The sequence below is a fragment of the Echinops telfairi genome, unplaced genomic scaffold, assembly GCF_000313985.2.
Source record: "Echinops telfairi isolate 266 unplaced genomic scaffold, ASM31398v2 ScPeMD7_7424;HRSCAF=8462, whole genome shotgun sequence".
NCBI classification, from domain to species: Eukaryota; Metazoa; Chordata; class Mammalia; order Afrosoricida; family Tenrecidae; genus Echinops; species Echinops telfairi.
This window is the reverse complement of record NW_022111324.1, coordinates 69,401,823-69,417,342: the sequence shown is the minus strand read 5'-3', so window position 1 is coordinate 69,417,342 and position 15,520 is coordinate 69,401,823. Positions and strand designations below refer to the sequence as shown.

The 15,520-nt window shown below is 46.3% G+C and overlaps 1 protein-coding gene across 1 annotated transcript in view; it reads right to left on the bottom strand.

Moving 5' to 3' along the window:
- The window catches only part of MTARC2 (mitochondrial amidoxime reducing component 2), a 33,861-nt gene extending 18,516 nt beyond the window's left edge, over positions 1 to 15,345 (bottom strand). The window contains exons 1-4 of the mRNA XM_004699920.2: positions 15,044 to 15,345; positions 8,045 to 8,218; positions 4,841 to 5,003; positions 3,067 to 3,207 (exon numbers count right to left, since the gene is read on the bottom strand). Of these exons, the coding sequence (XP_004699977.1) occupies positions 3,067 to 3,207; positions 4,841 to 5,003; positions 8,045 to 8,218; positions 15,044 to 15,330 (765 nt within the window). The 5' untranslated portion in view covers positions 15,331 to 15,345. The remainder of the gene's footprint in view (positions 1 to 3,066; positions 3,208 to 4,840; positions 5,004 to 8,044; positions 8,219 to 15,043) is intronic.
- Between the last annotated feature and the right edge of the window lie 175 nt (positions 15,346 to 15,520).

Here is a 15,520-nt window from a genome sequence, read left to right as displayed (position 1 = left end):
GCACCAGGAAGCCTCCCTTCTCCTTATCGGTGCAAGCACCATCAGCTCTCTTCACCTCATTTGCATATCTCCCTGACCCACAGCATACAACCAGCTTGTTAAAAGCAAGGCTAGGTGAAGGGATATGGTGGACAGTGTAAGATATGAAAAAATAATATCTAATTTATCAAGGGTTCACGAGGGTGGAAGGGTGGGGGGGAAGAACAGCCGATAATAAGTGCTCAAATAGAAAACAATGTTTTGAAAATAACGATGGCAACATATGTACAAGTTTGCTTGACATCACTGATTTGTAGATTGCTATACTATCTGTAAGAGCCCCCAATAAAATGATTTTTTTTAAAAAGCAAGGCTACTGAAGCTCCCATACGCTTAATTTGAATAATGTATCATCAGGAAAGACTAATTACTGGAAGAAGACTTCATGTTGGGTAGAAGGTGGGTGAAAACAAAGGGAGGCCTCCAGAAGGTGGGCTGACACAATACGCCAGCAAAGGGCTCCAACACACCCGAGAGCACACAGATGGCCCCATGCAGTGTTCGCTCTGTTATTCAGAAGGCCATCAGAGCTGGCCGATTCAATGGCAACTAATAGCAACGTGTAGAAGCACTTGAACTAGGCAGTATGCCTAAAGGATGTTTACCAGCAAAGAAGGGCACATTATGCTTACACAATAACTAAATGAAGGCATTTCCAGGGAATGAAGAAATGAGAGGGTGTCTGAAGCCCCCCGACCCTCAAATGAAACTATGTGGCACCTCTAAATTCAAATCGTTGCCTTAGCACAACAGAATCAATCTCATCACGTTTTGGGTCTACTACTAGTAGCACCAGCCCTTACACACAGGACAAGTTAGTTAGCCCCCCTGAGCCTCAGTTTCCTTATAAAAAGGGAGCAATGATACAGACTTCAAATTGCTATTGTGAGTATAAAAGAAGTTGTATGAAATAATGAAGGTGATGCATGGGGCTACTAACCACAAGCCAAGGTCAGCTTGAAACCCAGCTGCTCGGGCACCCAGCCTCATCTGAGAAAGACAGGGTTTTCTACTCCCATTAGAGCCAACAGTCTTGGAAAGCCCAGGGGGCAGTTCTGCCTGGTCCTATGGGGCCTATGAGTCAGAATTGCCTCCCTGGGGCAGTGAGTTTGGTTTGCTGTGGGTGGAACCAGGAAGCGTCAAGTTGCAACCCAAAGGCTGCAAAGTGGCTCCGCGGGAGAAAGAGGAGGCTGCTTATTCCCACAGAGATGCACAGCCTCCGAAACCTCTGGAGCAGTTCTGTTCTGTCTTCAAGAGTCCTGGTGAGTTGGCATCTATTCGAGTGCTGGGTTTGTGAAGTGATTAACTAGCTCAGTGCCTAGCACCCAGGAAACACCCAATAAAGCATTTGTAGTTGTTACCATTAGTGCTCGGAAAGCCCACCCTCCAACTCATTATATGTCTGCTCTTACAGCTTATAAAGCAGCATTCGGCTCTATATCTTCATGTGCTTATCTCAGGGTCCCTTTTGATGCAATAAGAAGAGGGTGGGGCTTTCTGACATTCACCATGTAGGAGAGAATGTGAGTCTTCTGTGGGAGACCACGGGCAACTACATGGACCTTCAGGGGATGTCATCCACAGCCGACTTCTCTAGCCGCTTGGCCTCCGCTTAAGGGTCCAGGGCTCTCAGGAGCCTCAGATCTTTGAGAGCCCTTTTGGGTAGTACAGGAAAGGGCAATATGAATAAATCACACCTGCGTGCCAGATGACTGCGTTTTCTGGTTTCTTCAGATTAAGTTTTCCTTTAGCTATGCCTGAACTACGATTATAGCTTCTAGCATAAGCCCCAAATTGATATTGTCAGCAATTCCATTCTATGTGGACCAACAATCAATACCCGTGTGGGTAACAGTTAAGAAATCAACCAATGTTTTTCATGAAACCAGGGGCTGGCAAACTTTTGTCCCGATCAACAAGTTCAAGCTTATTGAAGAGCCATGAATATACTTTCAAAAGTAAGGTATGGTTAAAGTAATATTTCAAATGACACTATGGTCATTTTCATTTTCAATAGTTTACTTCAGAGCCACGTGTACATAAAAAAAGACCCGCATATGGCTCTTGAGTTGCAGGTTGCCGACCCCTGCATTAGACAAATCTTTTGTTAAAGATTCCTTTCAAAGTGTCGAAAAGCAAAGATAATACCTCGATGACTAAGGAGTCTGCCCTACGCCACAGTCCTTTCAGTAGCCTTATCTGCATGTGAAATTGGGTCAGTGAAAAACGAAGACAGAAGTGCCGATGTGTTCAAATATGGTTTGGGCAAAGAATGTTCGATCTACTGTGGACTGTCAAAAGAATGAAGAGATCCGTCTAAGAAGCAAGGCGAGTGAGGCTCGCTTCATTACGCAGAACATATCGTCAGGACAGACCAATCAGAGAAAGGCAACGTGCTTGGAAAAGCAGAACTGACTCCCTCCTCACTCACTGCCATTGAGTCGATGCCGACTCATTGCAACTCCCTGTGGGTTTCCCCACATCGTTATTGTTTATAGGAATAGAAAGTAGTCTTTCTCCCAAGAAGCAGATGGTGGTTTCTCATGTGGATCACAGCCCAGTGCGTAACCACTATGTCACCAGGGACATCAAAAATGAAGGAAACCCCCCGTGCCATAGATTGCCATGTCAGCCTCATCTGACTACCCCATGTCAGATCCTTCCAGGATCATGAAGATGGGGTAGTCAGACGAGCTTTCATCTTACTAGACATAAGGTGCCTATGAGTAGGAACTTTCTCCGTGGCAACTAACATAACAAGCAAAGTCTCAGACTTGTTTTAATTTAGAGTGAGGCTTGGCTTATGGCCAGAACACCAGCACCACCCCCGACCCTGAGGTGACAGAAGCGATGGTATTCGCAATACACAACCACTGACTGCACCAGGCTAAGGTAAACTTGGGGAAGAGAGTCTCCCCCAGGGTCCACCTTGGAGGAGCTGCATCAGCACCCTAAAGGAGATAGACGTTCCCTGGTCTCTTGAACAGCACATCTGGACATACCACACAAAGGCAGCGGGCTGCTTACCTCTTCAAAAGCACCACAGCCAGTCACCAAAATGTTTGGCCGGAAATGCTCCACTTTTGCTTTCTTCTCCAACCTGGCATTCAGATCCGCCAAGGAGGCTTCTGAGAAGATCAAAACTGGGCTGCAGTCCGGGTAGGCTACCTGTCCCAAGAACACAGCACAGTCAGGCCTCACTGCCCCGTAAGATTTCTTAGACCAACTCCAAGGCTAAGGACAGCCCAGAAGCAGAACCCCTTGAGTGCTGGAAAATGGCATCTAGAAAGAGAGGTGGTGCTGTGGGCTTGGGCATAGCCCCTTGAGTGCTGGAGCACAGGTCTTCCCTGCTGAGGCTCCCAGGGGCACTCCTCGTTCATTTCCATATTTAGAAGTACTGGGCAGGGCTAGCCAAAGATGCCTCCCAGGCCACCTCTTTCTTGGCCTCCAGGCCAGTTTGCTACACTGATTTCCTCCCACCTGCTTATCCAACAGTGGAAGCGTCTGCACCCTCAGTTCCGCTGTTTCTGTGGTTGGGTGCTTTCAACTCTATTCTGACTCACATCAACAACCCCACATAACAGAGCCAAATTGCCCAGTAGGGTTTCCTAAGCTATAACCTTTATGGCAACAGATCACCAGGCCTTTCTCCCTCTTCCCCCTCCCCAAGCCACTGGTGAGTTCAAACTGCCTACCTTTTGGTGAGCTGCCTGAGTGCTTAATCATTGTGCAACCAGTCAACTCTCCTCTAGTAATGATTACTTTCAACAACACCTATTCACTCAACACCTATTTATCGAGCACCTGCCATATGTCAGGCATAGGTGGGGAAACAGCAGTGAAGGGACAAAACCTCTACCCTTGAACTTCAAGTAGACAAAGACCAAGTTTTCTTCCATCTTTGTCTCCTGTCCTTCTTCCTGCCTCCAGTACCCACTGCGGGGTTCCAATGCACTGCACACATCCATCCCAGCAAACTGAGGAATCCCACCCCTTCCTGAGGAAGTGGCTACAGGGGACTTAGGTGATGGTGAGAACCAAGGACGACTCTCAGCTACCCAGGACTGAAGACAGATGCCAGCCTAGAAACTGGCACAAAGTCACAGAGCTTTTGGTACTCACCCACCACCTATTTCTAAATTCTATCTACACAGGATAAAAATAAAGCAATCATAAATATTTTTTTTAAACCCTCCTCTCAAGTGTTTATATTGTTTAGGGGTCCTGGGAAGAAACTCCCTAAGGAACTGGCAGCATTTACACCTTCTCTCTGCAGAATCAAGGTGATGGTGATTGGGCTTCGATCTCGGAGAGGTGAGTATCATTCAGGACAAGATGCCTTTCTAGCACCTGCAATAGCCACACCAACTGTAAAAGAAGGGCCTGGAGATATCCTGGCTTTGTAATTTCGAGGTAACTCGATCCAATCTCAGATAAATGTTTCACTTGCATCCCACACTGGTTTCCTTCTGAGATCCCTGTGGACCTGTCTGCTCAGAGTCAGAAACCAGGGAGCTCCCTTTGGCTTCTCTCTCCATAATATCTCCCCCAATCTATTCTGATGCAATCCATTCTGAAATCCTTATGTGAATGAGGATTATTGACAAGGTTTGATTTGTTGCCATAGTTAAAACCTCAAGACTCCACTTCTGAAATAGCTCTCTTGCCTTGCCATCCCTGGTAGCTATGCCCAGTTACCACTCACCCGGCCATTCCAACAAGATCGCGCCAGCCGAGAACAGAGCCAGAGAGGGAGAGGGGGCTTATAGAAAGGAAAAGAACCATTTTTCTGTCAGCTCACCTCATAATTCTGAATGGAAGGGAAGAAGATTTTTTCTGATGTTCTCCCCTTCATCTTTGTTTCGAACTGAACCAGCCTATATGGTTCTGTTTTCAAGAAGTTGCTGAACCACTGGGCTGCCTCATCGCCACAGTCCCTGCCTTGAATGTCAAGACCGAACAGCCTGGAAGGGGCACAGGAAAATAACAGGGTTATGAACACCAGCACATTGAGTGATGGGATAAAGATGGAACAACTGGACTATAGGGCTTGAGTGCCCTAGAAAGCTGGTAAGTGGTCCTTAGACAGAAGCTAGGCAGAGCCAAAAGGGAGGAGAGCCAGAGCAAATGTGCTGTACAAATATGCTTCTCAGTTCAGCCTTGTGTGGAGATAATGGTGAAAACAAAGATTCTGACAGTAAGCAAGAGGTGGAGACAACCCAAGTGCTCATCAATTGTTGACTAGAGAAATAGAATGTGGCGTACACATAGACTGGAATATTTGCTCAGCAACCCTAAGAGAAATAAAGTGCTTCTTGTTGGACACAGAAAGTATTCTGTTCACTGAACAAAGTCAGTCACAAAAGGTATAACTCATTTGAGTTTTCTTTAAATCAAGCCACAAATTCACTGCAATTCCAACAAAAATTCTAGAAGGATTTTACTTGAAAACTTGACAGGCTGATGCCAATAATTTTGGAAGAATAAATCCCAAGACTAGTCAATATACTCTTAAAATCATAACTATAAGATCATATGCTACAGGGGTCTTCAAGAGTTGTGGAAACATCTATTATCTTGTAATTCCATTTTCTCACTTTTTAAAGTCTCCTTGTGCTGTACTATTCCTCAGTCACAACCTTGTTGTTGTTAGGCACCATCACATCAAGTGTGACTCAGAGCAATCCCATCCAACAGAGCACACAGTCTCTAGTCTGTAGTCAACACCGAAGCACATCACCAAGTCTCTCCTAGGAGAAGGCTCAGATCACCAGCCTTTCAGTTGGCCCCCAGTGCTTAACCAGTGCACCACCAGGGCTCCTTTCATTACACTCTTGAAGAATAACACAATAAGGATCTTGTCCTACTAGATATAAAGATGTAACTTTACAGAACGTATGGCAGTACAGTAGAGTGTAGTGCAGTAGTAATAAAGCAGACCAGCACTTTTTGTTCTAGTTATAGTCATGACTAGAACAGTATATTCTATCATTTCCCTACATCTGTTAAAGTTTTGCCTTTGTCATTTAAGTCTTCATTTTAAAAAAAGTTTTCATTATAATTATTTTCCTTCCATTGTTTTTCTAAATATGTTAGGGGGAAAATGGAAGGAGAATAGCTTTATAATGTTTAACAGGTGGAGCATATAGCTTAAGATACACAAAAGAAGAATTGCTGCATTTGGATTATGGTCTTGGCAAAGAATATTGAAAGTACTGTAGACTGTTAAAAGAACAAAGAAATCCGATTTGGAAGTACAGCCAAATGCTCCTTAGAGGCAGGGATGGCAAGACTTCGCCTCTTGTACTTTGGGCATTGGTCAGGAGAGATCAGTCCCTGGAGAAAGCCGTCATGCTGGGTAAAGTGGGGGAGCAGTGACAAAGAGGAAGGCCCTGGACAAAACGGGTTGACATATGGCTGGAACAACGGGCTCCACCAGAAGAACCATTGTGAGCATGATGCAGGACTGGGCGGTGTTTCGTTCTGCTGTACCTGGGGGTCGCTAAGTCAGAAGTGACTCGATGGCACCCAACAACAACAACAACAAATTTAATTATAATAAAATTAGGAACATTCACCAAAAATCCCATGAAAAAGATAAAAAAAACAACCTGTAAAATGGAGCAAGACATTTACATCACAGATAACTAACGATTTGGATACAGAAAATATAACGAATAAATGAGGAGCTGATCCCAAGGGCTCAAGCAGAAAGCAAATGCTTTGAGAATGATGATGGCAATAAATGCACAAATGCGCTTGACACAATGGAGGGATGTTTGGATTGTGATAAGAGTTGTATGATCCCCCAGTAAAATGACTTTGATAAAAAAGAAGAAAATATGATGAATCACTACCTGCCAACAGGTAAATCATGGTGACAAAATAGGAAGAGAATGTTCTAGACAAGGAAGCATCGAGACCTCAGAATCAGAAAGAAAAAATTCAACTACATTGGGGATTTCTGAAAATGCAAATGTGAACCACAAAGCGACACTACTCAATGTGTTTACCCATATGTGGGAAATATAAAGTATAATGAATCTTAGATTTGATGAAGACATGAGTAAATAAACCTCCAATCTGATGAAGTTAAATTGCTATCATTTTGTAAAACAATTATCATTTTCTTGTAACAGTTAACAAGCACATACCCTATGATTTGGCCCTGGGGAATCAGGACTATACTCTTGGGCAGAAGGGTAAAGTGGACAGGCACCAAGGTCTATTGGCATAATCTCATCCACATAGACATGTTCTACATACTGCTTTGGTGAGTAGCAGCAGGTCTGAAAAGCTCCTGAGTGGCCATTTAAAATGCAACTATTGGTCTCTCCTTATCCAGAGGAAAGAGAAATGATGAACATTGAAAGGCCTCCTGTGGAGACATTTAGTCCAGGGGACTACTGAATCACAAAAACATCAGTCTCCACAACCTTGTGATTAGAACTAGATGGTGCCTGGCTATCAACATTAACTGCTCTGGAAGGAGGTCACATTACCTGCTCCTAGATGGAGAGAATGAAAATTGTGGGACAAAATTCAGAATCATAAAGGAGACCAGGCTTACTGGTCATATACAGACTGGTGAATCCCCCAAGATGATGGTCCCTAGCCATCCTTTAGAACTGGAAGTGAGCTAAACCCAACGGCTCAATTTTCAGCCAAACCACAGATAGGGCTATAAGGGAACAATAAATAAAGCTGGTGCACTCTGCACACCTTAGAATATTCAACCATTGAAGAGAAAAAAAGGCATCATTTCCCCAAGGACAACGTTCAGAAGGATTAGGGGAAAAGGAGGGATGGAGACAGCAAACACAGAAGGAAGTGGGAGAAGTGATGGTACATTGTGGGAGAAGAAAGGAGTCCGGAGTACAGGGAACCAGCTTGTGCCTGGTATCCTGAAAGAGTAGTGGGAAAACTGTAGCATGACAGAATGCAGGGAAGAGCCTACAGGAAAACCAGGTCTACTGTAGTCCATGGATACCCCCAAGTAGAACACCTGCAGTCTTGAATTGAGTTCGAGGAAGGCAGCTTGGTGGCCAACACCAGCTGGTCCACGCCTGGGGCCTTAAGGACTAGACAGTTGTTCTCGTAGGTGATGGAGACAAGCACGAGGCGAGGCTCCTGTCGGGCAGTGACCATATGTCCATCTTCCTTAACCACCAGCCAGAACCTACAGAGACAAAACAAGAGCACTCAGAAAGCATCCTCTCAATAGCTCCTTCTAATTTCTATGCCATCAAAACCCTCCATCCGCTCCAACTTGAGACCCAGCCATTTTTTCTAAACAATTATCCAGCTCTAGCCAATTTTTGGTCTGAAAGTTGATGCCTCCAAAATTAGCTTGTTTGGCAACAAATGTTGGAAAGTGTCCAGTTATGAAAACCCAGAAGACAGAGCTGGTATGGGGACCTGACCTCTCTGCTTCAGCAACCATGTGGTTTATTTGAGGGTTTTACTTTGGTCATAACCCCTCCAGGTCTGTTAAACACTGTGAGTCCTTAGAAGCGGAAGTGAAATGTCTTCCAGGTCCTCTCATTGTGGAACAAGATGAGGTTGGCCATGACTACTGGCCTAAGTGAAATGGAGCGGGAGACAAAGGTCTTGTAATGTTCCTGATCCCAAGAGGAACCAAATCAGCTTCTACTCTATTTAACTTGCTGTGGCCTGTAGATCGTACATCAAGACACTTCCTAAGCAATCTTTTCCTCTTGATGCACAGGGTTATAAATTGAACTGCATTCCCCAATATGTGTTCCTCAGTCCTAATCCCTAATGCCTGTGGGTGTGACTTATTTGGAAACAAAATCTTTGCAGCTGTTATGAAGTTAAGATGAGGTCATCCTGATGCAGCATGGGCCCTATTACAGTGTAACTGGTGTCTTGTAAGATGAGGAGAAGACACACAGACACACACAGTTGGTAGTAATTGGTAGTCAATCCCAAGAAACTAGTTTTCACAAACTGGGTGACTTAAAAACAACAAAAATGTATTCATTCACTGTTCTGGGGGTCAGACGTTCAAAATCAAGATGATAGCAGGGTCATGCTCTCTCTGAAGGCTCTAGAGCAGGGTCACTGTCGGTTGGAATCAACTAGATGGCAATGGTTTGGTTTTGTTACAACCTCTCTTCCCATGAGCCTGAGCCCCCTTCTTTACTTTCAGTGCCATCCTTGGGTACAGAGTCTGGATGATGCTAATCTGGTTAACTCCATAATGCCCCCTTGATTTCCAACTAACCCCATCTTCAGACAAAACAAACTCTGAGGTCTGCCCGGGACCAGACACACATCCAAACAGGAGAGAAACCCTGTTTGCATATCACCTTGACAGTCAGTCCCCCAGACACACATCCAAACAGGAGAGAAACCCTGTTTGTATATCACCTTGACAGTCAGTCCCCTAGGCTGAGTCTTCTGGTTTTCCATACATTCCCCAACATTAGCTCTTTCTTTGGGCTCACAGTCCCCACCCTTTGCTCCAGCCTATCATACAGTCACATGCAAGTTCACAGCGGGAAGTGATGGATAAAGGGTTTGTGCCGGTAAGGGAGACCGAAGACCAAGCAAGTAGCACCTTGAGGAGAGTGGAACACTGTGGCAGGACAAAGGTGAACGACACAAAGTAAAAGGTAATGATTATTTTCCCCTCGCGCACACAAATGCTAATCCAGTGAATTAATGAGTAGCTCAGTCCCCTGATCGGAAAGACAGGGTAAACCTGGAGGCTTTGTTTTGTTGCTGTTGCTTGTTTTGTTTTGTGTAAAGAAGATTATCACAACCTAGTCATCAGTGTTACATCAACATCTTGATTTTACAAGTAAAATGTGAGTATGGGATGTAAGTTTGGCGCAGGAGTCCAGAGTTCCAATTCCTCAAAAAACAGCTCTGAGTGGCCCACCAGCAACAATGGGGATGAAAAGTGCAAGACAGCAGCAAGGTTTCATGTTCAAGTTACCAATAGCCGGTGGGGGGGTGGGGGCCCGCGAAGGAAAGTCTGAGTCTGTTAGTGGGGAGAACATTTAAACATTTAAGACACGAAATTGGACAGGAAATGGTGCGTCACATCATAAACTGAACAATGCTGTTTCCAAGCGACAGTTGTCTGTGCACTGGGAATAAAGGACTGGCATTAGACTGGATGGAGATAGACAAAGGATACAGTCACCAACAGCTGCTAAGGAGAGCAGGCTTTAGCATGGTCAGGGCAGGCAGCCAATGCCAGCATTGTGCGGGGTGGACTTTAAACACCCTCAAAGCTCAGGGTGTTCCAGCCAAGCGTTGACAAATAGGTGACGAGCTGACAAACTACGTCCAGAAAATTGAAGCACAGAGCACTGACAGAGAAGGATCCCAGGTTCCTAAAGAAGGATCCCAGTTTCTTTCTTTGTGTGTGTGTGTGAATAAGGCTATTAGATGACTTTTATTTTTAGCAATAGAGAAGCAACTAATGCATTTCCTAAACTTTTTTTAATCGTTTTATTAGGCGCTCTGACAACTCTTATCACAATCCATACATACATCAACTGTGTAAAGCACATTCATTGCCCTCATCATTCTCAAAACATTTCCTCTCCACTTAAGCCCCTGGCATCAGGTCCCCATTATTTCCCCCTCCCTCCCTGCTCCCCGCTTCTTTACGAGCCCTTGATAATTTATAAATTATTATTTTGTCATATCTTGTTTTGTCCAACATCTCCCTTCACCCACTTTTCTGTTGTCCATCCCACAGGGAGGAGGTCATATGTAGGTCCTTGTAATTGGTTCCCCCTTTCCAACCCACTCTCCCTCTATGCTACCAGTACCGCCACTCACATCACTAGTCCTGAAGGGATAATCCACTCTGGATTCCTGTGTTTCCAGTTCCTATCTGTACCAGTGTACATCCTCTGGTCTAGCCAGACTTGCAAGGTAGAATTGGGATCATGATAGTGCAGGGGGGAGGGGCGCGGGGGGAGCTTTTAGGAACTAGAGGAAAGTTGGATTTTCATTGTTGGTACATCACACCCTGACTGCCTCATCTCCTCCCCAAGACCCCTCTGCAAGGGGATCTCCAGTGGCCTACAAATGGGCTTTGGGTCTCCACTCCACACTCCTACCTTCATTCACTATGGTAAGATTTTTTGTTCTGATGATGCCTGATACCTGATCCCTTCAATACCTCGTGATCACACAGGCTGGTCTGCTTCTTCCATGTGGGCTTTGTTGCTTCTGAGCTAGATGGCCGCTTGTTTACCTTCAAGCCTTTAAGACCCCAGACACTATACCTTTTGATAGCCCGACACCATCAGCTTTCTTCACCACATTTGCTTATACACCCGGATCCCAGTTTCTTAAGAGGAGTTCCAAAAAGACAGATTCAGAAGTGCACCATATCAAAGAGGCCTTTTACAGCATTCAGCACAAACTGTTAGCATGTGACCATTAACTTAAAGGTGGGTGGTTCAAACCCACTTATTGGCACTGTGGAACAAAGGCTTAGTGAGCTGACTCCATAAACATGAAAACCAAATCAAACCTGCTGCTGTCTAGTCAGTTCCACTCATGGTGAGCCCACTTATTTGTTTACAGCCAAGAAAACCAGACAATGTCTGGTTCCATGCTACAGCATATGGATTGCCATGAGCTGGAATCAACTCCATGGCAAAGGTTTGATTTCAGAAGATTTTTAGTCATTTTGTTTTTGTCTTCTTGGGTTGAGCAGGATTCATTTAGTAGAGTTCTTTAGAGTAGTACAAGTTGAATTTTGAATTTCAATGATCCTTAGATAAATAAGGTAGGCCTGGTGACATAGTGGTTAATAGCTGGGCTGAGATCTGCAAGTTGGCAGTTCAAACCCAGTCGGCTGGAGACAGACAGGACTTTCTACTCCCATAAAGAGCTCCAGAAACTCACAGGGTCAGTTCTACCCTGTCCTATAGGGTCACTTATGAGTCGGCTTCACCTGGATGGCAGTTAATTTGGTTTGCGGTTTTGGTAGATAAACTGGAGGTGAGTTGGGCCTCAGAGATCAACCTCTTCATTTTCCAGGTTCAACCTCTTCATTTTCCAAATGAGAAAAATGAGACTCAAAGAGGTTGAAGGGAATGATTTTGTCCACAGTCTCCTGGTCCTCACTGCAAACTTCATACTTCTGTATCCTACGCTGGAATCACAGAAAGGGCTGGAATGATATACTAACACAGGCTTGAGTTCAAATCCCTCCAACATATATAGATTTGTGATCTTGGGTTCAATACTTAATCTCTCAGTATCCTGCCTGATATCATTGCTGTATTTGGAAAATGAGTTAATAAATAGGTATCCAATTAGATTGTAATGAAGCTTAATTAAGGTGCTTTTTATGAAACTGTTCGAAACCTCTGGGTGATGCCACTGGTTTCCCTGATTGGCTGCCAATAGAAAAGTTGAAGGTTTGAGTCTACCCAGAGAGGCCTCAGGAAGTCCTGGGGAACCACAGCTACAAAATGGCAGCTATTAAACACCCTATGGCTTGTGTCTAGCTCAAGTCATGAGTTGGAATGGACCCAGCAGCACATGGTGATCTGACAGCCTGTCGCTCAGTTGTGTGCTGTAGCTCAAAACCAAGCCTTCAGTCATCATGAGAATCCCACCTCCTAGAGACCCTGCAGGACAGAGAATGGATCCTCAGGCTTTCCAAGGCTGTAAGTTGTCATGGCAGCAGACAGACTGATCTTTCTGCTGGTGGATTGGAATTGCTGTTACCACTTTAGGATTAGCAACTCAACGTGGACCCAATGCGCCCCTCACTCACTGCTATCCAGTTTCTTCCACCTTATAGCAACCTGTAGGACTGAGGAGCACTGCCCCTTTGGGTTGCCAAGATCAGGGTATTGTGAACAACAAGGCGCACTAAGGCCAAGGTCCTTGGGGGTGGGGGTGGGGATGGGGGTAGTTTCTGCATTGCCCGCCCCTCCATTGCCCCCTCTTATAATTCTTTGTAAGAGTAAAGAATTTCCCCTGATTGTTTCCAACTGCTGACCTTGCAGTTAGCAGTCCAAGGTCACCAGGGCACCTACTGCACCACAAAGGTTGCGTATTAAGCGCTAAATCAATGTTAATTTCATTGCCTTTCTTGCCTCTTCAATTTTCACCCCACCTCACCCCTTCCCAATCACTCACCCTTCAAAGCAAACAAAAGCAGATTAAGTTCTATTCCCTTTAGGATGCCCATGGATGCAGGAAAGCACAGGCAAAGCACGATCCCTCTTCCCATGAAAACGATGGCCACAGCAAAGCAGGGACAAAGAGACGTGGGAAAGCAGCACGTGAGAAAGTCAGGCAACCCGAGGAACCACAGACAAGGGCTGGAACACGTGCCTGTGAAACAGCCTCAAGCTTCCAGGAGAGAAAGGAAATAACAGGAACACAAGCCCATTTCTCTCGGCAAGTGCCTTGTGAGACTTTGCTTCACCCTATTTTCTTCCTTGGAGGTGCCCAGCCCTGCCTTGCCTGGAGTCTTTTCAACATCAAAGCGTTCCTAATCCTTCACACTTACAGACTTACTTTCTTAACACCCTGTTCTTTTTCGGAATGATCCCAGATAATGCCCTTTAATTGTAGCACCAGAATCACCGGAGAAGCTTTAAACAGACTGCAGAGGCCGGCTCCACTCCCATTGAATCTGACTCAGTAGGTCTGGGATGAGTGTCTCATGAAACTATATATTCTTTTTAAACTTCCCAGGATTAGAAGTCTGGTGGAGGGTGGAATGGAAAAGCTATGAGTTGCATGGTTTTCATCTATAACACGTCCCTAAAATGATTCAACATTGGTTTGCAGTGCACTGGGATGCTGCCATCCCCTTAGGAGGGCTACCATCTCCAGAAAGCAATGCTTACTGTACCGACTGTGGAGTGCACCCCGGGGTGCACACTGCCCTCTGCTAGGAGGTTTCTTGAATGATCAGCTTCCCGATTTCCCTTCCACAGACACGAGACCAGAGTTAAACCACACCTCAGTCATAGAAGAAGGCAACTTCGTAACGCACCAAAGAAGGAGGTCCAGATCTTCCTTGATTGCACTTTCTAGCATTTAGGCTCCTCCTCTGTCAACAGAGCCTTTCTAATTCTGGTCAGTGAGTACGTGCACCTTTGGGATGAGTGAAGTAGCAGGGAATAAAAACTCCATGTGCTATGATCTACTGTATACTTTACCCCAAGTACTGAGCTTGAGGACCACTTTACGGCTGGAGGAAGGAAATATCCTTCGCTAAAGGCAAGTATCCCAGCTCTGCGCTGGCCAGAGCAGCTACCTCCCACTCAGAGTTCCCCTGCTTCCTCGGCCCCAACCCAGAAGAACACTTCACTCCTTACAGTGGGGCAGGCCTCCCACGCAAGGGCCCCAGGATCCGGGTATTGTGAAAAACAAGGCACACTAAGGTCAAGGTCCTTGGGGTGGGAGTGGGGATGGGGTACTTTCTGCATTGCCCCCTCCAGCTGGTTCTTTTATTGTTCTACCTTTGCATCACAATAAGAATCAGAAACTTAAGGGCTCACAAGTCTTGGAGGTGGGGGGGAGAGGGAGGGGAGAGGGAGGGGAGAGGAGGGAGGGAGGGGGAAATGAGGAGCTGATGCCAGGGGCTTAAGTGGAGAGCAAATGTTTTGAGGATGAGGGCAATGAATGTACAAATGCGCTTTACACAATTGATGTGTGTATGGATTGTGATAAGAGTTGTATGAGCCCCTAAAAAAATGATTTTTTTTTAAAGACTTGGACACAGCCAGGTCCAACCCCCTCCTTGCACAGGTGATGGACTTCTCTCATCCTGTGAAGGGCAGGAGCTTGCCCGAGGGCAGCTCCAAATTTGAACTAGGCCAAAACTTGAGCTGCCCGGCTTAAAGGATCAAAGGTTCCAAAGTTCAGACCAGACAACACAGGTCCCATAAGGTTCCAAAGTTCAGACCAGACAACACCGGTCCCATACCAGCCGAAAGCCCCACCACCCGCCACACATAGTCGCCTGACCCCCACGTACCTGTCCCGCAGGTGGCCGCTGCGCAGGCCCATGGCCGTGCACTCGGCCGTATCCACCAGCACCCCCTTGCACGACTTGACCGGGTAGATCCACAGCTGCGACACGGTGCCCACCTGCTGCAGCCGCCGGCGCCGCCTGGGTCGCGCTCGGCGCCAGGCCACGGCCCCCAGCGCCACGGCGGCCAGTCCCAGCGCGGCGACCCCGAGCCACCCGGGCCGGGTCTGCGCGGGGAGGCGCGGCGCGGAGAGGCCCAGGCGGGTCAGCGCCGACAAGCCGGCTGCGCCCATGGCCGAGGCTGCGGGACTGGGGACAAGGCTGTGACTGGAGCCTGGAGGAAGCTTTAAGGCCCTAGGCGGAAGGGAGGAGCCACAGCTCGCTGAGCAACCAGCCACCCTTTCCGCGCCTGGGTGGTGGAACTGGTTACAAGCAAACTGGAAATGCCTAAAAGCAGTAGTACTCTGCGGGGGACAACACCAG